Source organism: Monodon monoceros, unplaced genomic scaffold, assembly GCF_005190385.1.
Source record: "Monodon monoceros isolate NGI ecotype Baffin Bay Population unplaced genomic scaffold, NGI_Narwhal_1 Super_Scaffold_14, whole genome shotgun sequence".
Lineage (NCBI taxonomy): Eukaryota > Metazoa > Chordata > Mammalia > Artiodactyla > Monodontidae > Monodon > Monodon monoceros.
In genome coordinates, this window is record NW_021703770.1 from 29,075,720 (window position 1) to 29,101,087 (window position 25,368).

General features: G+C 37.4%; 1 protein-coding gene across 1 annotated transcript in view; it reads right to left on the minus strand.

Moving 5' to 3' along the window:
• The window catches only part of ZFPM2 (zinc finger protein, FOG family member 2), a 462,014-nt gene that overhangs the window by 357,968 nt on the left and 78,678 nt on the right, over positions 1-25,368 (minus strand). Inside the window, exon 2 of the mRNA XM_029222662.1 lies at positions 2,033-2,191. Coding sequence (XP_029078495.1) covers positions 2,033-2,191 — 159 coding nt within the window. The remainder of the gene's footprint in view (positions 1-2,032; positions 2,192-25,368) is intronic.

The window sequence follows — 25,368 nt, forward strand, 5'->3', positions numbered from 1 at the left end:
TAAGCATCTGTCATAAGTCTATTTTCTTCCAAGAAACCACTAACTTAAAACTTGGAGTTCTATTTTCTTAAAAACAGGCCATCACCAATGATGATCCCAAAATGTAAAATACACCTAATAATAACTATTATTACTGCCTCCCTGGATTAATAAGTTGACAAAAATGTCTGAATCCATACACTCACTCTTTTAAGGACAAGGGCAAGAAGAATAAATGATACTTACTAGCTACTGGTTCCTTCTTTAATGTAATCCCACAACATAAGGTAGGTGCTATACAATGCACTAAAGGATATATTTCCTGATAAAGATGGAAAATGGGATGTCTTCAAACAGATTTAAAAACTCTTCCTCTCCAGCCAGCTCTAATATGTATTGCTGTGGGTGCGTAGCATCAAGAAATGGTTCTAACATCCAAAACAACAAGAGAAAATGTTAATTTGGCCTGAACTCTGAGTGACTACTAACTAAGAAGGCCTGTTTGGTCCATACCATTCTTGTTTTCAACCAAAAGTCTCTGATGTGGGGGGCAGGGACCATGTTACAAAGCCATCTTGAGGTCTTCAGGAGTTAATGGTCAAAGTTTTTCTGAACTTCAATGTATCCCACTGCTGGTGCCGCCATTCCATTTCCACAGTCTTAGGGCTACTGACCACACGGATGGGAACTGGCTGGCTTCTTTTGTTTCTAACACACCAGAATCAAGAGGAAGTTATACTGAGGTTTTTTTTTTGGTTTTGGGTTTTTTTTTTTGCGGTACGCGGGCCTCTCACTATTGTGGCCTCTCCCGTTGCGGAGCACAGGCTCCGGATGCGCAGGCTCAGCGGCCATGGCTCACGGGCCCAGCCGCTCTGCGGCATGTGGGATCTTCCCGGACCAGGGCACGAACCCGTGTCCCCTGCATCGGCAGGCGGACTCTCAACCACTGCGCCACCAGGGAAGCCCTATACTGAGGTTTTAATAATATGTATCAAATGTATATTTGGTGACTGAGGCATGCATATTAGAAGTTTTGGGGGAAGCTATGTCAGCATTCTTGATTTCAGACTGCCAATTCACATCATCGAATTCATACAAACAGGTAAAAAATCACTCCACATAACTTCTGTCTGCCTAAAAAATAAAGACGGTACATTCAGAAACACAAACAGACATACAGACATCCAGTCATGCCCTCTGGGAAACAACCATGGTAAAATCAATAAAAGTAGCTATTCTAAACCAAGGAAGTGATCCAGACACTTGTGAAATTATACATTGGTGTGGGAGGTACAGAAGACCCATCTCACTTGCCGAGGCAAAACAATCAAATAAAGAAGTTAAAAAGAATCATAAGAAACCTTAAACTCATTTTTGAAAAAAGCAAGTTAAAAATGAGTATACATGCCCAATGAGGACATAGTTACTGGCAAGGCCACTTGGCTCCAAGTCAAGGTTGGAAATAGGCAGAGATATAGTGTCTCAGGTTCTTCTTCTGTTATAATGTTAGTATGTAAAAAGAATATCTAGAAGAGAGAAAGAGCGTGTATTTTCTTATTTGACAATATCTAAAAAAAAGCACCATTCTCAATGTTGAAAGTCAATGTCAAACAGTTAAGGCGCTCAGTTTTCAAAAGGAATGAGCTAGAAACTTGGGTGGGGACTCTGGCCCATTCCCTTCTTACCCTCAATGGCTAATTCAGTGCCTTGCAAAAAACTGACATTCAGTAAATATTTGTTGAAAGGATAAACAATAAACATTAAATGTATTATAGTTATCTGGCCAACCAACATGAAAATGTTCACAGTTAACTGGCCAATCAATAGGAAACTATGTGTTTAAATATACAATATGATTTATGGATTATAAAATTTCTTTTATCCTTCAAAATAATATTGTATGTTTAAAAAAAACTTGCATGTATTTTCAGACAGTTGAATTATGTATTTACACTCTCAACACTCTTCCTCCACTCTATCAGTGCATTTTTCAACCATACAAAATCATCTGAGTAAACAGACGCACATATCGCATCCAGCCATTAATGATTACCTTTGTTACAAAAGTATTCCACTTCTTCACAGCTCAGATTTTCAGGCCCAAATTCTGTGGAAAAGCTTTCCTCCAATGGAAAGTCCCCTTTTGAGATGATGTCCGTTTCCTCTGATGGACATTCTTCTTCTTCCTCTTCAATGGCATCTTCTAGCGGCCCTTGAAAAAGAACAGGGACACTGTACCAAAAAACATCCAAAGGAGAGGGTGAAATAAAATCCTTAAATAGGGTCTTTTTGATTAAGGTGGTAAGGAAAATGTATTCTATAGATAGGCCATGTAGTACCAAGGGTACTTACACAAGATAATGTCACATCCATATCAACAAGTAATGTTGACCTATGATAAGAAGTGGAAGGAAACCAGGTCCTGAAGTTACTACACAGAAAGCAACCTCCATCTCCCATCCTTCCCCACCCCCAACTCGAAGCCCAAAGCTTGTTCTTTTATTCTCTCCTAAAGAGCAAAACTGTGCACTTTATGTTCATTTGTTAGAATTAACTGCCTGGTAAAGAGTACAAGTCTCTTTTACACTGTTGTACAATTTTACCTGAGATTTTAATAAAGATTTAGAGTAATTGAATGCATTTTAATTGAACTGAGATTTTAATAAAGTCTATACTTTTAAAAATCCATCTTAAGAGTGGATTCCAAGAAAAGATTTCATTATATGTGTTTGAGGCTTGAAGAAAAATTACATATTTCTCTCCCTGATGAAAGCATAACCCTGTTCATGATTAATTGAATTTTTTCTGAAATGAAAAGTAGTTTTCTAATGAAAAAATGTAATTTGTATTTATGTGATACTTTTTCTGTAATAAAAATACAACTTCCTTAGAGTGAATGAGAGTGAGGTGCATTACATTAATGGACCTATTTCACTGAAAGGAAAGGGAGGGCTATAGTTGTTGAGATGGATCTGAAGTGGACAACGTGGGAATACCACACTGCCAATCGTGAATTTCCGACTGCCCAGAAGAATCAAAGTATCCGACTCATTTTACTAAGCAGAAGTCCACATTTGCTCCTAAAGAAGCACTGTAGCATTTCTTCCGAAGAACACAATTATGGTAATTTGTACTAATTGTCACTCATGTCAGCAGTCTCATCAGACAGGCTAAATACTTAAAAGGCTTAGGCAGTCTCTTTCTCTTACTTCTTGGAAATGTGCTAGGAAATTTTCAGGACCAAAGCAGAAATTTTATAAATAATTTAAAATAGTGAATTTATTATAATCTTCACATATGTGTGAGCAAACAGGAATAGGTACATACAGCACAGTGATATATGGGCTGTTTTCCCAAAAGCAAGTTCCCAAAGGGCTGAATTCACATGACACATTTTCATGGAGAGAATTAGTTGCTTTGGATAGAAATTAAGGGACATGCAAGAAAAAATTCTTACAGAGTTTCTTTGTGCTTTTTAAAATTTATTTTTTCTCCTTTTCTCCAAAATAACAAATGTTAAGGAAGAAAGAATGCCCTAATTCCAAACACTCTGGTAATGTGATGGGTTTGTTTTTCCACTCCAGGTGGAGCGTAAAAAAACCATAGATTCTGTTTTAACACAAACCACATTCAAAACCATGGCTCTCATATTAGGTTTTCTCCCTCATTCATTATTTCAAGTAATTTATAATCTTTCACCTTTTAAAACAATTATGTCAAGTAGCAAGACATGCAAGGAACATACAAAATAGTAATAAGGTAAAAGATTACAATCACTGAAACAGTTATCTGAATAATTCAATAATAACTGCAAGTCTAACAAGGAATAAAATAGAATATCTTCCATGTTTTTATTTTGTTCAAGCAACAATTTTAATTAAAAGTTTGGTCAAAAGAAGACACCTAGACTGTCTCATTTGTGTCTCATGTAGGACTTTCAAAGCACGTTCTTATATAATCTTTAAAATAACCCAGTGAGGTAGGTAACTGAACAATTACTTAAAATATTCTGACTTAACGAGTTGGCTCCAACGGTATAATATTAAATTAAAACTTCATTAGAAATTAAATGGAAAATCTCATGTGAAAATCTGAAAGAAAGTAAACCCACAAAGCATTGATATAGACTTAATAAAAGTGTAACCAAGCCATTCACATATACAAACACGTCAAAAAAGGCTTGTATATCACATATAACTTTTTATCAAAGATTATAAGATCTTAATTGACAGTATAGTATTCTATATTCCAGGGGCTGTTTTATTTTATGTTGGCTATCGATTTGAAATTCAAAGGATGTAATTGAAAAGAAGCACTTATTTTCAAAAACAAACTACAAAATCCCAAATAAAAGGTAAAAAAATTATTGAGCTCATTGTTCAAAATACATGAGATCTCATTGTCAATATTTAGAACAGGCTAGAGAAAGGTGATTTAATAATTTCTCCCAAAGCACGTGTCAGATTGATATAATTTACTGTACTTTAAAATGTCTAACCATTTCTTTAGCCATGCTATCAAATCAGGCTCTGGCAAAAAAGATTTCTCTTAAAATGTATAGTATTTATGGTTTAAGATTAGATCTCACCCTACTCTCTATATTGCATGTTTCTTTAACTGGAAACCTTACAGATAATCGGTGGCTATAAACTAACATTTCAAAAGGTAAGAGACACTTGAAGCACAAGTACAATTAATAGCACCAATGAAGGAGGGAATGAAAGAACCTCCTGTGTATGGGTTAGTGGGCACAGAAGTCCACTTCAGAAAAATCACCGCACGTAATTTGACACAAATAATAATATCTACTCAGAAAAGTCTTACGACTGAGCTCTATGTGCCCTCATGGAGAAAATTACTTTTGATTGAGGCCACTTGGCAGGCAAGTGTAAGGAAATCTGAATTTCAGCTCTTCAATTGCCTTTGATTTACAGATATTCAAACACACTCGCGAGAATGAATAGTCAATGTTTATATATATAAATATTTACCTGATTTAAAAAATGCTAATAATTAACTGTACAGCCTAAAGCTATGAATACAATGATGCTGTACGTCGGGCCCACAAGGCTGTTAATCATCTCTCAGAATGTAGAGGCATCTTTTATACTGGATGAATAATACAGATTACTGGAAGATTCTGGTGGGTGCAAAGTAATACTCAGGAACCATTTGAATTGACCACAGCTACTTCTGCCCCCCAAAGATAAACCTGAAGCTAAGAAGTGTCATGCAGATTCACAACACCTGACAGTAACGATCACGCTCCCAATGTGTAATAAAGCCTTAGTTATCCAGTACCAAAAGCGATATTGCAAAAGCTGGGCCTACGTGTGGGAGAATTTTTCATCTGGTGGTTGTTTCAGTGATCTGGAGTTGGTAAAGGACAAAAGGAAAGTTCAAGGTTAAGTAGTCCTACCCTACACAAAGGTAGCATAATCACTGAATGAAATGAAAGTCAAGAATTGGATTTGTATGGTTAAGAAGCACTTCCCAGATAAATTAATTTACCTTTGAGGAGTATCTACTCCCCAGATAAATTTATGAGAAAATTTTTGCTATGATTTCAGGGTTAAAGAAATCCCTGAAACCCATCCAAAACCACTGGAGGAAGAGCTAGATGACAAAACAAAACAAACACAAAATATATCTCCTATATTTTTTCTAGCGAAAAAATATAGGAGATATATAAGGATTAAAAGAGAATTAAAATAAGCAATACAAGGAGGCTATGCAAAAAATGATAAAGATCAACATCATAAATATTAAATCAAATATACATGTCTTTCAACGTATGTTGTCTTGATAAAAAACTTCCTACCTTGGTAGCCTACTATAAACTAGACTAATCCTCACTTAAATGTCAGACTGTCTTTGTTCATATAAATTCAAAGCACTTCAGAATGAGGCACCCAAGAAAGAAATTAAATCCTACAGAAATTAGTATACATCGCCAAGTATGAAGAAGGGAGAGAAATGCCAAATTCTATGGTTCTGATGTAATATCCCCCAAAAGGGTTTCTTTCTCTTAAGCACTCACTGGCATTAATTTATTATAAATTATTTTAGTTGGTTTTGCATGCCTTTTGATTAAAACAAGACAAACACTTTGCCACAAAGGAACTATAGAGAGCATTCAGTCTCCTCTCCATGCATTAATATTCTGAGCATTCTAGAGGCTGCACAAGACTAGCCACCTAGCAAAATGAGACTGTTTCAGAATACTGGGCAGCCTTGATTGCAACTGACAGGTGGGAAGAAAGTCGAATTAAAATATTATCATTCCCAATAATTGCAATAATCCATCACAGTGTGCTCAGAAATTCTGCTAGGTGAGTTTCCTCCAAAAATACACAAATATTCCCACACCTTTTTATTCTGGTGCTTCTTAAGGTATGCCATTTCAGATCATTTTTTATATCTGATAGTATTATTAATATTAAAACTTACATCAAAAAATTGTATTATTTTACTCATGTACAGAACAAAGAATACGTGTGATGAAATAAATTTCTCAAAATATTAATGAATTAATGAAAATGAAAATGGTGTATTGTCTCCAAGTTGCCAGCTCCTGTTTTGTGCTCCTTAAAAGTTGTTTGCAAAAGAGCCACTCAGATAAAGGAATAAGAAGGTATGTAAAACCTTCTAATACATATAAAACAATAGAGATCTCCAAATCTGACAATTTAAGCAATAATATATACCATGCTTTAATTATTACATAATAATTGGGCCACATTTATCATGTAATGCTACCTTTCAAAAAGTAAATATGAAAAGATAAACTAGGAATAGATCAATTCTGGTTTACGTTTAATATGTAATACACAAATACGTCAAAACTCTATACAGGTATGCTGTATGTTAGTTGACAGGTAAGAGGGAGTTGATATAGAATTTTCCATTCTAAACTTATGTTACATTCTCTACATGTGATAGAAATGCAGCAGTAGACTAATATTTAAATTGGATGTCTCGTTACCAAATCCTCTGTATTCTAGCCTCATGTATCTTTGTTAATTTCAGGATGGTATTCATAAAACACAAAACATAAAACCCTTCTAACAGGGAAGATTATTAGTTTCATATGTTCTGTACAAATATGGCCTGTTTGTTCAATTACAAATGGAAAATAAAAATGCAACTCTAAATTAAAAAGCAGAAACCACAAAAATGCATCCTTCCCCATCTCATTATGGAGTAGGAACATTTCTATCTTTAGAGTACTAATATCTTTTTTTTTTTTTTTTTTGCGGTACGCAGGCCTCTCACTGCTGTGGCCTCTCCCGTTGCAGAGCACAGGCTCCGGACGCGCAGGCTCAGCGGCCATGGCTCACGGGCCCAGCCGCTCTGCGGCATGTGGGATCTTCCCGGACCGGAGCACAAACCCGTATCCCCTGCATCGGCAGGCGGACTCTCAACCACTGCGCCACCAGGGAAGCCCATAGAGTACTAATATCTTTTTACTAACTTTATCAGGCGCATATTTTGCACCTCCCAGTAGTTCCTCTTAGAGTTTTCAGCTGCTACACTCAGATTCCTTATAAATCACAATCATCCTGTAGGCACACCTCAAAATGCTACTCACTTGGTTCCTATTACATTTGTCTCATGCATATCCCACAGAGCCATTTAATGCGAAGGGGCAGGGAAGAGGGATGCTCTTTGGACAGTGCAAATCCATACTCGCTCATGTAATGGAGCTTAACAGCAAGAATAAAACCTTATTTCTGTAGTATAAAAAAGTAGTATTTTAAGTGAGCAAGTTCTTCCTGCAGTCACTCACTTTTAACAATAGTTGCATCAGGGGATCTAGTAGGAAGGAAACATTTTTATTAATTTTTCTCTTATCTGCCAGAAGAATGTTGATTTTTTTTCATTTGCGTTTGTTGCCTGCAGGTAGCAGACCAGAGAATCACATGGTAGAAATTCTTCTTTTTGATTAATTTCTTTCCATGTGTTAGGTTATTTCTTATATATAATTGATTTGGGGCTTTGCTCATAGCTGTGCATCTTTTTTATATCTGTACCAACTGCTGTCCTTCAATCTATAAAGTTGAAGGAAATTACCTGAATTTGTTAAGTTTATTAAAAATGAGATCTGTGAATATTTAAATTGAGTTTTGAAATGTTAATGCAAAAAAAAGATATTAGAGAATTTTTAATGCAGCGTTCAATTTGACCATGCTCCATTTTAAAAAGAAGAGAAGAGGGTCAGGTTTTATTCAAATTGTTTCTTTAGGGGAAACAATGAACTCTTTGATTTTATAAAAATAGAGTAATATTCTTTGCTACAAGGTTTTTGGCAATTTTTATTAGATGGCAGTATTAACACTTCTTATATGTAAATCTGAGAACACTTTAAATTCTTTAATTTTTTTCCCCTGAAATGCTTTGTTTTGGGAACTTTCAAATTAAGTGAATAATGCTAACAAGAAAATAATTTTGCTTAGAATATATGAAAACCCAGCAAGCAGCAACTAATCTTACATAGTAAACACTGACATCACAGGAAAAACAAAGTCAGATGAGAAAATCCAGATAAATTTGAACCAGAATCTCTAATGACTAATTTACTCTCAGGCATTGAAAAAAATCAGTTCATTAATAACCACCTTGTGCATTGACCCAGGAAGTCAGTGACAGAGATGTCACTGAAATCCACATATTTTGTAATCAGGTCTCAGTCCAGAGCCCCATAAAGCTTACTGAAGACGGTAACTCTATCATAAAGAAACATGAAAGTATATTCATTACTAAAACTGTATATTTCTTATGATTGTGATGTATTTCAATAATAAAAAGCCCTTAACTGGTAATAAGTACAATAGATGAAAGTCTGGTATATTATTTTGCTCTCTTTATGAGACTTTCAAGTATTTATTCATTCATTTGTTATTCATCTAACCAATATTTACTGTGGGTGAAGCACGTGGCAGGCACTGTGTTGGGTGCTGGGTTAATAGCAATATACAAACAAGGTGGATGGTCCCAGCCAGAAGTGAGTGGATAACTGGGTGAAGGAGACAAACTTTATGCATATAATGCATGCAATTTATTTTTTTTAAAAAGATACTCCGTTTTAACATGAGGAAGGCAGGAAAGGCTTCTTAGATATCTTAAATTCCAGTTATTTGTACATTTTTCTTTTTCCTCTGATATAATTCTATCTTACCTCCATCTGTGACTGGAAGGAGGAAGTATGGTACCCAGCATTTAACCATGTCATTTAATTCATAGTTATTCAAATAAGAATTTTTTAGTTGAATTTAATTGTCATAATGTTGAAGACCAAATCAAGGAGGATAATACTAGGTCAATTATTTTAAAAGATCTAGATGCATAGCTGTAATTATTACTAATTATTAGGTTGGCCAAAAAGTTCGTTCGGGTTTTTCCCCTATGGAAAAAACCAAACGAAGTTTTTAGCCAATCCAATATATTGTTGGAGGAAGTTTATTCTGCTATCAGTCCTTTCATGGTTGTTCAAATCAGGTGCCATCTACCCACAGCCTGCCAGAAGTTTTTTGGGGGATGTGGAATCAGGCAAGCAGAAAATTTTCCCCAAAGGGAATCCTGCTGTCACAACAAAACATCAGGTATTACCCAGAATATGAATACAGTACATTAGATTTTTAAAAGCACTATGACTAAGAAAAAAAAAGGATTTGAACCTATCCACGGAACCTCTTAGATATGATATGTGGGTGATAAATATTTCTTAGGTGAATTAATCAAAACATAATTTTATAGACTTGTACAAGAAAAAACATCCATTTTCTTTAGAAACTTCAAAGCACCATCAAAATATAGCTAGTATTCCTATCTAAGAAACTAAATTCTGAAAAACTAGTTAATAATATCCTACATAGTTATAGAACAAAATTAAATTAGTATAAGTAAAAGAGATGTTATTTTTTTATAGATTATCTTATTTAAATGGAGATATGAAAAACAGGGGGAAAGGGGAGTCTGTAGCCTTCTGACTCTAGAATGGATATACATTTCTTTCTCTTTCTAGAGCAAACCAAAGACAATGTATATACTGATTTTTTTAAAAGTCCACAATAACAACAAAAACACTAGCCAAACAACAGATACTAAACAAAGGACTCTGATTACTAATTTCTTAAACAATTTCACAAGGCAAAGATGAATCAATATGGTCCTTAAAAACATTCAGTATGCATTTGTCTCATAAGCAACATATCTGTGTCATATGAAAATATACAGCAAGCATATGGCTACATGCAGGAAATAAAAGAAAAATATCACCGCAAAGATTTGGGGGAATTTTTTTAATTACAAGAGAAAAATCAATAAAAATATTTGCATCAGGTTTTGGTCACTGTATATATAAATTTTTTTTTCTTCTTAATAAAATTTGAATCTGATAACCCCCACCTCATCACATAGATCAATTTCCCTCTACTTATTCCTTCAGTTTAATAACACCCTTTCTGACCCTGCTTTATTAAAATGATTCTTTACATGTGCAATTAATTACTGACTGAACCTTCTAAAAAAACATTTTATAAAATAACTGCTCTCAAAATGATGCATGATTTCACTGTCTGACTACAGTTTGACAGCAAACAGTAATTCTCTAAATGTCATCCCTGGACCAGCAACATTAAACGTCACCAGAGAACTTGGTAGAAATTCAAAATTAACTGTCAGACTCCACCCCAGATCTGATTTCAGAAACTCTGAGGGTGAGGTACATCAATCTGTGTTTTAACAAACCCTTCAGGTGATTCTGATGCATGCTCAAGTTTGAGAACAACTGTGCAGGAATATAAATACTAGAAGTTACTTTGTAACAGTACAAATTATACTTTTTGTTATCATTTAATAGAAACAGTATAATATTTTGCAATTAATACAGGCTCCATGATTCAGACTCTCCAACTTCAAACTATACCACAAAGCTACAACAATCAAGACAGTACGGTAGTGACACAAAAACAGAAACATAGAACAATGGTACAGGATAGAATGCCCAGAGACACACCCACGCACATATGGTCACCTAATTTACGATAGAGACAAGAACATACAATGGAGGAAAGACAGCTTCTTCAATAAGTGGTGCTGGGAAAACTGGACAGCTACATGTAAAAGAATGAAATTAGAACACTACCTAACACCATACACAAAAATAAACTCAAAATGGATTAAAGTCCTAAATGTAAGATCAGACACTATAAACCTACCACTTGCTGTCCCTAGAAATGGCTGCCCCAAATCTCCGTTTCTTGTATTTGCACTACTGTGCAACTAGAAAGGCTCCAGAATTAATGAACTGTTAAAAAGAATAAATATCTTGCTTCAAGATGGCAGAGGAGTAAGACACGGAGATCACCTTCCTCCCAACAAATACATCAGAAATACATCTACATATGGAACAACTACAGAACACCTACTGAACGCTGGCAGAAGACCTCAGACTTCCCAAAAGGAAAGAAACTCCCCACATACCTGGGTAGGGCAAAAGAAAAAAGAAAAAACAGAGACAAAAGAATAGGAACAGGACCTGAACCTCTGGGAGGGAGCTGTGAGGGAGGAAAAGTTTCCACACACTAGGAAGCCCCTTCACTGGTGGAGATGGGGGCAGGGGGTGGCTGGGGGGAGCTTCAGAGCCACGGAGGAGAGCGCAGCAACAGGGGTGCAGAGGGCAAAGCTAAGAGATTCCCACACAGAGGATCCTGCCGACCAGCACTCACCAGCCCGAGAGGCTAGTCTGCTCAGATGCTGGGGCAGGTGGGGGCTGGGAGCTGAGGCTCGGGCTTCGGAGGTTGGATCCCAGGAAGGGGACTGGGTTTGGCGGTGTGAACACAGCCTGAAGGGGGCTAGTGCGCCACAGCTAGCTGGGAGGGAGGCCGGGAAAAACTCTGGACCTGCCTAATTGGCAAGAGACCATTGTTTCAGGGTGCGTGAGGAGAGAGGATTCAGAGCACCGCCTAAATGAGCTCCAGAAATGGGTGTGGTCCACGGCTATCAGCACGAACCCCAGAGACAGGCATGAGATGCTAAGGCTGCTGCTGCAGCCACCAAGAAGCCTGTGTGCAAGCACAGGTCACTATCCACACCTCCCCTCCAGGGACCCTATGCAGCCCACCACTGCCAGGGTCCCATGATCCAGGGACAACTTCCCTGGGAGAACACACAGCATGCCTCAGGCTGTTGCAACATCAGGTCAGCCTCTGCTGCCTCAGGCTCCCCCCGTATCCCTCCCTCTCCCCGGCCTGAGGGAGCCAGAGCCACTTAATCAGCTGCGACTTTAACCCTGTCCTGTCTGGGTGGGGAACAGATGCCCTCAGGCGACCTACACACAGAGGCAGGTCCAAGTCCAAAGCTGAACCCCAGGAGCTGTGTGAACAAAGAAGAGAAAGGGAAATCTCTCCCAGCAGCCTCAGGAGCAGAGGATTAAATCTCCACAATCAACTTCATGTACCCTGCATCTCTGGAATACCTGAATAGACAACAAATCATCCCAAAATTAAGGCAATGGACTTTGGGAGCAACTGTAGATTTCCGGTTTGCTTTCTGCATCTAATTTGTTTCTGGTTTTATGTTTATCTTAGTTTAGTATTTACAGTTTATTATCATGGATACATTTGTTTATTGATTTGGTTGCTCTTTTTTTATATACATAGATATATAATTTTTTTTCCTTTTTCTCTTTTTTGAGTGTATGTGTATCCTTCTTTGTGTGGTTTTTGTCTGTATACCTTTGTTTTACCATATGTCCTAGGGTTCTGTCTGTCCATTTTTGTTTTTTGTATAGTTTTTAGTGCTTGTTATCATTGGTGGATTTGTTTTTTGGTTTGGTTGTCCTCTTCTTTCTTTCTTTTTAATTTTTTCCTTATATTTAAAAAATTTTTATTTTAATAACTTTATTGTATTTTATTCTATTTTTTCTTTCTTCTTTCTTTTTTTCTCCCTATTCTTCTGAGCCATGTGGCTGACAGGGTCTTTGTGCTCTGGGTGGGTGTCAGGCTTGTTCCTCTGAGATGGCAGGGCCGAGTTCAGGACATTGGTCCAGCAGGGACCTCCCAATTCCATGTAATATCAAATGGCAAAAGCTCTCTCAGAGATGTCCATCTCAACACTAAGACCTAGCTCCACTCAACGACCAGCAAGCTACAGTGCTGGACACGCTATGCCAAACAACTAGCGAGACAGGAACATAATCCCAGCCTTTAGAGAAAGGGTGTCCAAAGTAATAATAAGTGCACAGACACCCCAAAACACACCATCAGACATGGCCCCGCCCACCAGAAAGACAAGATCCAGCCTCATCCACCAAAACACAGGCAATAGTCCCCTCCACCAGGAAGTCTACACAACCCACTGAAGCAAATTTAGCCACACGAAAAGACACCAAAAGAAAACGGGAACTACAAACCTGCAGCCAGTGAAAAGGAGACCCAAAACACAGTAAGTTAAGCAAAATGAGAAGACAGAGAAACACACAGCAGATGAAGCACCGAGGTAAAAACTCATCAGACCAAACAAATGAAGAGGAAATAGGCAGTCTACCTGAAAAAGAATTCAGAGTATGATAGTAAAGATGATCCAAAATCTTGGAACTAGAATGGAGAAAATACAAGAAACATTTCACAAGGACCTAAAGAACTAAAGAGCAAACAAACAATGATGAACAACACAGTAAATGAAATTAAAATGCTCTAGAAGGAATCAATAGCAGAATAACTGAGACAGAAGAATGGATAAGTGACCTAGAAGATAAAAGAGTGGAAATAGCTACCACAGAGCAGAATAAAGACAAAAGAATGAAAAGAATTGAGGACATTCTTAGAGACCTCTGGGACAACATTAAATGCACCAACATTCGAATTATAGGAGTCCCAGAAGAAGAAGAGAAAAAGAAAGGGACTGAGAAAATATTTGAAGAGATTAGAGTTGAAAACTTCCCTAATATGGGAAAGGAAATAGTCAATCGAGTCCAGGAAGCACAGAGAGTCCCATACAGGATAAATCCAAGGACAAACACGCCAAGACACATATTAATCAAGCTATCAAAAATTAAATACAAAGAAAAAATATCAAAAACAGCAAGGGAAAAACTACAAATAACATACAAGGGAATCCCCATAAGGTTCACAGCTGATCTTTCAGCACAAACTCTGCAAGCCAGAAGGGAGCGGCAGGAGATATCTAAAGTGATGAAAGGGAAATACCTACAACCAAGATTACTCTACCCAGCAAGTATCTCATTCAGATTCAACAGAGAAATTAAAACATTTACAGACAAGCAAGAGCTAAGAGAATTCAGCACCACCAAACCAGCTTTACAAAAAATGCTAAAGGAACTTCTCTAGGCAGAAACACAAGAGAAGGAAAAGACCTACAATAACAAAGCCAAAACAATTAAGAAAATGGTAATAGGAACACACATATCAATAACTACCTTAAATGTAAATGGATTAAATGCTCCAACCAAAAGACATAGACTGGCGGAATGGATACAAAAACAAGACCCATATTTATGCTGCCTACAAGAGACCCACTTCAGACCTAGGGACACATACAGACTGAAAGTGAAGGGATGGCAAAACATATTCCATGTAAATGGAAATCAAAAAAACACTGGAGTAGCAATTCTCATATCAGAGAAAATAGACTTTAAAATAAAGACTATTACAAGAGACAAAGAAGGACACTACATAATGATCAAGGGATCAATTTAAGAAGACGATATAACAATTTTAAATATTTATGCACCCAACATAGGAGCACCTCAATACATAAGGCAAATGCTAACAGTCATAAAAGGGGAACTCGACAGTAATACAATCATAGTAGGGGACTTTAACACCCCACTTTCACCAATGTACAGATCATCCAAAATGAAAATAAATAAGGAAACACAAGCTTTAAATGATACATTAAACAGGATGGATTTAATTGATATTTATAGGATATTCCATCCAAGAACAACAGAATACACTTTCTTCTCAAGTGCTCATGGAACATTCTCCAGGACAGATCATACCTTGGGTCACAAATCAAGCCTTGGTAAATTTAAGAAAACTGAAATCGTATCAAGTATCTTTTCCGAAAACAATGCTATGAGACTAGGTATCAATTACAGGAAAAAATCCGTAAAAAACACAAACACATAGAGGCTAAACAATACACTAAATACACTACTAAACAACAAAGAGATCACTGAAGAAATCAAAGAGGAAATAAAAAAATACCTAGAAACAAGTGACAAAGAAAACACGATGACACAAAACCTATGGAATGCATCAAAAGCAGTTCTAAAAGGGAAGTTAATAGCAATATAATCCTACCTCAAGAAACAAGAAACATCTCAAATAAACAACCTAACCTTACACCTCAAGCAATTAGAGAAAGAAGAACAAAAAAATCCCAAAGTTAGCTGAAGGAAAAAAATCATAAAGATTAGATCAGAAATAAATGAAAAAGAAATGAAGGAAACAATAGCAAACATCAATAAAACTAAAAGCTGTTTCCTTTAGAAGATAAACAAAACTGATAAACCATTAGTCAGACTCATCAAGAAAAAAAGGGAGAAGACTCAAATCAATAGAATTAGAAATGAAAAAGGAGAAGTAACAACTGACACTGCAGAAATACAAAGGATCATGAGAGATTACTACAAGCAACTATATGCCAACAAAATGGCCAAAGTGGAAGAAATGGACACATTCTTAGAAAAGCACAACCTGCCAAGGCTGGACCAGGAGGAAACAGAAAATTTAAACAGACCAATCACAAGCACTGAAATTGACACTGCGATTAAAAATCTTCCAACAAACAAAAGCCCAGGACTAGATGGCTTCACAGGCAAATTCTATCAAACATTTAGAGGAGAGCTAACACCTATCCTTGTCAAACTCTTCCAAAATATAGCAGAGGGAGGAACACTCCCAAACTTATTCTACAAGGCCACCATCACCCTGGTACCAAAACCAGACAAAGATGTCACAAAGAAAGAAAACTATAGGCCAATATCACTGATGAATATACATGCAAAAATCCTCAACAAAACACTAGCAAACAGAATCCAACAGCACATTAAAAGGATCATACAACATGATCAAGTGGGGTTTATTCCAGGAATGCAAGGATTCTTCAATATATGTGAATCAATCAATGTGATAAACCATATTAACAAATTGAAGGAGAAAAACCATATGATAATCTCAATAGATGCAGAAAAAGCTTTCAACAAAATTCAACACCCATTTATGATAAAAACCCTCCAGAAAGTAGGCATAGAGGGAACTTACATCAACATAATAAAGGCCACATATGATAAATCCACAGCCAACATTGTTCTCAATGGTTAAAAACTGAAACCATTTCCTCTAAGATCAGGAACAAGACAAAGTTGTCCACTCTCACCACTATTATTCAACATAGTTTTGGAAGTTTTAGCCACAGCAATCAGAGAAGAAAAAGAAATAAAAGGAATCCAAATCAGAAAAGAAGAAGTAAAGCTGTCACTATTTGCAGATGACATGATACTATACATAGAGAATCCTAAAGATGCTACCAGAAAACTACTAGAGCTAATCAATGAATCTTGTAACATACCAGGATACAACATTAATGCACAGAAATCTCTGCATTCCTATAAACTACTGATGAAAAATCTGAAAGTGAAATTAAGGAAACACTCCCATTTACCACAACAAAAAGAATAAAATACCTAGGAAAAAACCTACCTAAGGAGACAGAAGACCTGTATGCATAAAGTTATAAGACACTGATGAAAGAAATTAAAGATGTTACATACAGATGGAGAGATATACCATGTTCCTGGATTGGAAAAATCAACATTGTAAAAATGACTATACTACCCAAAGCAATCTTAATATTCAATGCAATCCCTATCAAACTACCAATGGCATTTTCCACAGAACTAGAACAAAAAATCTTTCAATTTATATGGAAACACAAAAGACCCCGAACAGCCAAAGCAATCTTGAGAAAGAAAAACAGAGCTGGAGGAATCAGGCTTCTGGACTTCAGACTATACTACAAAGCTACAGTAACCTAGACAGTATGCTACTGGCACAAAAACAGAAATATAGATCAATGGAACAAGATAGAAAGCCCGGAGATAAACCCATGCACAGACGGTCACCTTATTTTTGATAAAGGAGGCAAGAGTATACAAAATGGAGAAAAGACAGCCTCTTCAATAAGTGGTGCTGGGAAAACTGGATAGCTACATGTAAAAGAATGAAATTAGAACACTCCCTAACACCATACACAAAAATAAACTCAAAATGGATTAAAGACCTAACTGTCAGGCCAGACACTATAAAACACTTAGAGGATAACAGGCAGAACACTCTATGACATAAATCACAGCAAGATCCTTTTTGACTCACCTCCTAGAAAAAGGGAAATAAAAACAAAAATAAACAAATGGGACCTAATGAAACTTAAAAGCTTTTACACAGCAAAGGAAACCATAAACAAGATGAAAAGACAACCCTCAGAATGGGAGAAAATATTTGCAAACGAAGCAACTGACAAAGGATTAATCTCCAAAATATACAAGCAGCTTATGCAGCTCAATATCAAAAAAACAAACAACCAATCCAAAAATGGGCAGAAAACCTAAACAGGCATTTCTCCAAAGAAGATATACAGATTGCCAACAAACACATGAAAGGATGCTCCATATCACTAATCATTAGAGAAATGCAAATCAAAACAACAATGAGGTATCGCCTCACACCAGTCAGGATGGCCATCATCAAAAAATCTACAAAGAATAATTGCTGGAGAGGGTGTGGAGAAAAGGGACCCCTCTTGCACTGCTTGTGGGAATGTAAATTGGTGCATCCACTATGGAGAACAGTATGGAGGTTCCTTAGAAATCTAAAAATAGAATTACTATATGACCCAGCAATCCCACTACTGGGCATATACCCTGAGAAAACCATAATTCAAAATGAGACATGTCCCACAATGTTCACTGCAGCACTATTCACAATAGCCAGGACATGGAAGCAACCTAAATGTCCATTGACAGATGAATGGATAAAGAAGATGTGGCACATATATACAGGGGAATATTACTCAGCCATAAAAAGAAATGAAATTGAGTTATTTGTAGTGAGGTGGATGGACCTAGAATCTGTCATACAGAGTGCAGTAAATCAGAAAGAGAAAAACAAATACCGTATGCTAACACATATATGTATGGCATCTAAAAAAAAAAAATGGTACTGATGAACCTAGTTGCAGGGCAGGAATAAAGACGTAGACGTAGAAAATGGACTTGGGGACATGGGGTGGGAGGGGGAAGCTGGGGTGAAGTGAGAGTGGCATGGACATATATACACTACCAAACGTAAAACAGATAGCTAGTGGGAAGCAGCCACATAGCACAGGGAGATCAGCTCGGTGCTTTGTGACCACCTAGAGGGGTGGGATAGGGAGGGCTGGAGGGAGGGTCAAGTGGGAGGGGATATGGGGACATACGTATGCATGTGGCTGATTCACTTTGGTTTGCAACAGAAACTAACACAGTATTGCAAAGCAATTGTACTCCAATAAAGATCTATTAAAAAAAAGATGCCCAAGTTAAGCACAGACACCTTGTTTACTGTAGCTGATTGTCTGTGACCAAAATACTTTTCACCTGGGCCACTCAGTTTAGTCACTCTCGATTACTGGCAGGTTAGGTGTGTTTATTTAGTGCTGGTTAATTGTTCTCCCAAATAATGCCAGGGTCCAGCAAGTGCTCCAATCACATCATTTCAGACAATTCTGGGATGACATGGAATAGACTGTAGCTGCTTCAGGCTGATCCCAAATGTTACTTCTTCATACCCTCCTAGGAGTCCTGGATAACGGAAACAACTGATCAGGAAATCTGACTAAAAAGCTCCTCATGTGTGTCTGTCTACGGTATAGAAAAAAAGTCTTTCTACAAATGGGGACAGCATCTCAATTTTTAAAAAGTACTGTCTGCTGTGTGAGTCTTTTGAAGACCAAAAGCTTCAAACAGCACGGCACTCTCCTTATCCTCCTATTCTGAGGGTCTAGCGTCTCATGAGATAAAAAGGAAGGTATTTCCTTGGCAGAATAAAAGGTATTCTGCCAAGTCAGGCAGAGCAGGCCCATCAATCGGTGGCAATCAGTGTGAAGCAAGAGGTCCCAGCCAGATCACACACATTCCTCCACTCATCATCCCTCGCTCCAACCCCTGATTATAATCAGGCCGGGGCACAACCCAAGTGTGGTCTCCGGGATTTTATGGAGCAATGTCGTGGCTAACCTTCATTGTTAACCTACATTTGTGGCTCACAAAACTAGATGTCCTAGCACCACCACCTTGAACGGAACAGTCAAGGTGAGGGCAACTACAGAAATCTGTTCCATTTTTCACCAATAGGTGTGGTCTCCTGCTCCTGGAATGCTGACAATTTGGCCCTCCTTTTGGGTTTGCCACAGTAAATAATGATGAATATTCTCTCTAAGCCTGTACAGTCCTGCACACATGTTCTCTGCACAGCCAGAAAAACAATTCCTCACACAAAACAAGGTATTGTTGTGGATCCTGTGCATTGGTTGGAATACTAACTTTGTAAGAATTTGCCTAATTTCACAGGTGTATGTGTAATTTTCCAAATTTCCATTCTGGCAGATTGCTTTCATCTTTGGGGGATGAAGAAAACCAGATCTATAGTTATAAAACCCTAACAAGACGATGTGGGGCGCGGGGCGTGGAGCTTGGTGAGTGAAGGTGAAAACAAAATCAACATGTTCACCGGGCTCTAACTGTGCCATGCCCTGGGATATACATCAAAAGGGCACTTTATAACAAGTGTTCTATGTTGTCATTAAATCACCATAAAGGTACCTCGGTTCAGTGCTTGTGACATCTCAAGAGGCCCCAGAAAGCACTTCTCCATAAAACATACGTTGAAAAAGACTTTTATTTTATACTAACACATTAAAAGAGTACCTAAAGACACAGAGGCACTCAATATAGCTATATTTTTAAGAACACTTGCTTTCTGGAGAATTAGGAGAGCAGGTAGGGTGCCAGTGATAACAAAGCGAGTTTATCCACCCTGCTCCAGCAGTGGCAATGTGGAGGAAGCATCTAAGGGCTCTCTTAAAAAGAAAATATCCTCTGTCTTTGGCAACAAAGCCTACAATGGAATAAAAGCAAGCACCTTTACAGGTAGAAGTTATAGGGTAAGCCAAAAGGCGGAGAGCTCACATAAATGAACTCCCCGTGGTGACTTGCAGCCCTCCAGTGTCTGAGTTGTAAACCCTGCACCAGCCTCCAGGAGACGTTCTCCTATGCACTTCTGGAATAAGCATCTATATGGCATATATATATACACATACACACGCATATGTGTATGTGTATATATATATATATCATATGAGGGGAAAAAACTGGTCATGGCAGCTTCTTTCCCAATTGAATAGAATTTCATTTTTTCCTTTAAGCTGTAAGAGTACAAATGAATTTACTAACTCTATTGAAGGTGGTAAGTTATAAAGTTCTTATTTCAATACTGATTATATAGCCATACTTAATAAAAACTTAGAAAGGTTCTCACCAGCAGCTATTCAACCCCAATCACCCTCTCACTTGAGCCAAAGAAATGCACATTCCTTCCTTCCAAATAGAAAATTCCAGAATATCAGAATTATCAGGACTTGCCTAATATTCAATGCATTGGCAACAAGTACAGAAGAATTTGCACTCTTAAATCCATGTTTTCTAACTCTTATAAAACAGAGAAATACATCTAACTTGAATAAGCTAGAAATAAACAACTTCCTGCCTTCAAAAAAGTTCACCTTAAACATGAATTCATGTTTTTTCATTTTTTTTTAGTTTGCTTTTGGTCTAGTTTTGTTGTTCTTCTTTGCTGTTATTTTCTATTGGGCAATTACTATTTAGAACCAGTACACTATAAACCGCATGAAGCAAACTATATGGATGATTTTTATATGTTAATAATCTTTCCCTAGTTCAGATTTAATTTTTCTGTCACTGTGTAAAAACCTCATTCTATCAGCCCCCTAATTCCCTGCTTTTATATACCTAAAATATTTTACTCTTGACTTGAAAAAATATAAACAAGTCAATCTTACCAGAAAATGCAAGAAATTAAATCAAATAATGGATGACATTCACTATTAACTATAGAGATTCAATCTGATCCCCCCCCACCTGAGCTGTTATTATTACCCTATGCTTTCTGACAGTGAAAAGGAAGTATGCACCTGTCACCCAGCACCACTCCACCCCACACCATCTTTCCCATTCCAGCCTTCTATCTTGGATCCGGCTAACACTTAGCTCAAGTATTTTTAAATTAATTAATTATATATATTTTTTACTTTATGGCTACACCACGCAGCATGTGGGATCTTAGTTCCACAGACCGGGGGTCAAACCCATGCCCCCTGCCGTGGAAGCGTGGAGTCTTAACTGCTGGACCGCCAGGGAAGTTCCTAGCTTAAGTATTAAAGGAGTCTAGAAAAACATTTGTGAAAACATACTCTGATGGCCTCTGCTTCCTCAGAGGGAAACCATGGTGCCTATTGCTGGTTCTGCCATCCTCCTCTTTGTCCCAAGTCTTATCCTCTAGTCTCTATTGTAATGAGCACCAACTTTAGTGTGAATTAGATTCACATGGAATGTTTGATGAAAATGCAGACTTTCAAGCCCCACTCCCAAAGATTCAGCAGCTCTGGGATAGATCCCAGGAATCAGAATTTTAATCCTGTGTCTCAACTTATTCTAATACAGACCACACATTGGAACACTAGTGATCAGTGTTCCAAGCCTGGATAAAGGGGAGAGTGAAGCAGATCTGAGATACGACATTCTTACAATAGAATGAGGGGCAAGATAAGAATGGACGATTATCTCTCAGCTGTAAACCCTTGAGATCATTTGGTGCCTCTATATTTAGTTCTGCTTTGCCCAAGAACACCTTATCCTATTTTGGAGGCTATGGTGGATGCAACGATATAAAATGAAACTCATTAACTCTGTAGCATCATTTTCTATGAGGTCCCCTTTCCACATCTGAAGAGACATACAAGATCAGTCTGGACATTTATTTTATCCATTGCTCTTGAGAAGTATTCATGTACCATATGGAGAGTTGGCTCATGCAGAAGCTGTGGGGAAATTCCATTCCATCATGCTTCCCAAAGCTTTTCAGAGATCTAACTGTGACACAAATGAGGCAGTTCTAAATTAGGTTGTGGAAACTGTTACCTTTTTCTTCGGTTTTGTTTTGTTTTTTACCATATGTGGCTGTCAGTGAAGAGTTACAGTGAGGGATAGGGTTGGGGGTGGGAGGTAGATCTGATCTTTTTCATGAGCTGTTGATGAGTTGAGAATCTAAAATGTTCTCAAGAAATCTGCCAGGATTCTATACACAGCTACTGAAAATTTCACAAACTCCTTGAAAGAAGCAATATGTGAAACAGGGAATAAAGTGCAAAGTGTATTTTGTATGTAGGTTCGGGAGGGTTGCAAAATTGAGAGAAGAGTTCCTTCATTGAGGAAGTCAGAGATAGTCTGAAGCGTTTAACACAACTCAAAGCGAGCTGGGTTGTCCTGATTTGGCTGAATTACTTAAGACTATACAGATCAGCAAGGAAAACGTCAACAAGGAAAAATTCAGATTCATACTGTGTTGAGCTAAAAATTTTAAAAGCAACCTCTCTTGTTACTATATACAAGATACAGTAACATCTTGTGTAACATGCATATGACTGATTCACTTTGTTGTACAACAGAAACTAACACAGCATTGTGAAGCAATTATACTCTGATAAAGATGGATTAATAAATAAATAAATAGACTGTGACAGACCACTAACTCAACCATTAAATTTAAACAAATTTAAAACAAAGAAGGAAAAAAAATATGGGTTTAAAAAAAAACTTTCTAAAATAGGTTAGATAGGGGCTTCCCTGGTGGCGCAGTGGTTGAGAGTCCGCCTGCCGATGCAGGGGACGCGGGTTTGTGCCCCGGTCCGGGAAGATCCCACATGCCGCGGAGCGGCTGGGCCCGTGAGCCATGGCCGCTGAGCCTGCGCGTCCGGAGCCTGTGCTCCGCAGCGGGAGAGGCCACAACAGTGAGAGGCCCGCGTACCGCAAAAAAAAATAATAATAATAAAATTAATTAATTAATTAATTAATTTAATTAAATAGGTTAGATAAAATCTATTTTCTACAACAAGAAGTGTATTTCTAAGAATATGTTTGTGTGAATGAAGACACAAAGCCACTTCTTTAAAAGCCTCATGAAATTGGCTGAAGCAACGATAGTGCACAAGAACGAGCGTATTCCCGATTGTTAGAACCTACTTATCCTCCAGCTTCCTAAATCCTTTAGAGCTCTACTCTGGGCTGTTTCATTTTCTATTATTTGTGGTAAGAACCTAGCACCTATGGCCAAATCTGCAGTGTATCAAGTTCCTTAGCATGACTAGCCTTCCACATGTATCACAAGTTTGGTCCCTCTGCAACTTCAGGGAGATCACAAAACATCATGAACTGAGTATCTATCTGCCTGGCCAGGAACCATGCAAGGCACTCTACTCTGTACCATCCTGGCTTTGCTGTCTTTACCTCTGAGAAGGAGAAAGAACTAACAACCAGGACAAAGCTGAAGGAGACGACAGAAATCCTAAACTGTGCTGACCCTCTGCTTTACAGCCTGGCTATCTCTGTCATTTCAGTATGTTAATAAATATATATAAAATAAGGGCCCCTGGAGTTGGGGGTTAGAGATGGGGGGGGCAATTTTGAAATAAGACAAACAATATGTTAATGACTAAGAAGGAAAGCCTTCCCTGTATTGCCCAGAAATATATTTACTTTGTAAAATGCAAAAATATTTTTAAAATATGCTTCATGTTTTCAGTAAGATTTTAAGGTATTCTTTCAAACCAACTAAATGTATAATAAGAAAAGACTCTCACAATAAAATCACAATAACCAAAATAAAAAGTATAATGATAAGCAATACATAGCACACCAGAAAAGTGGAATTAATGATGTTGATGACAAATGATGAGAAACCACATGAGAATGCAGAGAAAGATATAAACAGGTTAAAAAGATGAGAGGTAGGAAAGGACAACTAGAGAAAACTGGTTATATAGCTGCAACCCACTAATAATATATACGCCTAAATTTAAGTAAACTGAGGAAATGATGAATTGACAATATGTATAATATCAAGAATTTATGTATATTAAGAATTTCTAGACTGGAAGAAAGCCCCTATACTTGAGATTAAGGAAAATAACCAAAATCAATATCAAGTTCATGCTTGTATTGTGAAAGAGCAAGAGTAAAGACAGAATCATCTTTTTACCCCCAAGTCTATCTTTCCCTCCCCAAAGCTATCGCTATGCCAACGTTAATCACCTAAAAAGAAAAAATAAATGGCATAAAGCAGAAGGAAAAACTAGCACAATCTTACAGGGAAAAGCTATAAAAGAACATAATATTCAGTTGACTCTGAAATTTATATGTGATGTTGACCAAAACACTCACAGATCTGCTCAGATCAGGCAGTCTCAGTGTCTGCCTCAGACACTACATCATAAGACATCATTTCTGCAGAGCTTATTTAAAAGATGCTTTCCCAATTTCAGAGAGATGAATTACTAGCCATTAAGAATGGGAAGGGCTTCCCTGGTGGCGCAGTGGTTGAGAGTCCGCCTGCCGATGCAGGGGACACGGGTTCGTGCCCCGGTCTGGGAAGATCCCACATGCCGCGGAGCGGCCGGGCCCGTGAGCCATGGCCGCTGAGCCTGCGCGTCCGGAGCCTGTGCGCCACAACAGGAGAGACCACAACAGTGAGAGGTCCATGTACCGCAAAAAAAAAAAAAAAAAAAAAAAGAATGGGAAAACTGTGCTTAAAAATAATTTGCAGGGAAAACTGAAACTTACTAAAAATAAAAAGATACTTTAAAAAAATGTTGAATTACAAATAAGTTTGATTCTAATGTGTCTAAATGCTTGTTTGAACTACCGTAACAAAAAAGATTAGACAACATATATTAAAAAGGTATTAAATATTAACAAGATTAGCAAACATAAATTTGATTAACACAGAATAGGGAAGTGGGGTTGAAAAGAAGGCAAAGCACCCAATTTTTATTCCTCTCTAAAAGGAAGCTAAATTATTTTGGTTTTGATAATTAGATAAAAATAGACTTTTAAAAACAAATTGGGTAATACTTTAAGATAACATTTAGTAGGACCTCTACTTTCCATATGTTTAAAGATATTAAAACCAAGCAGTAACAATACACTCAAAAAAACAAAGTTAGAGTATAATCATTAGGAGCACAAAAACA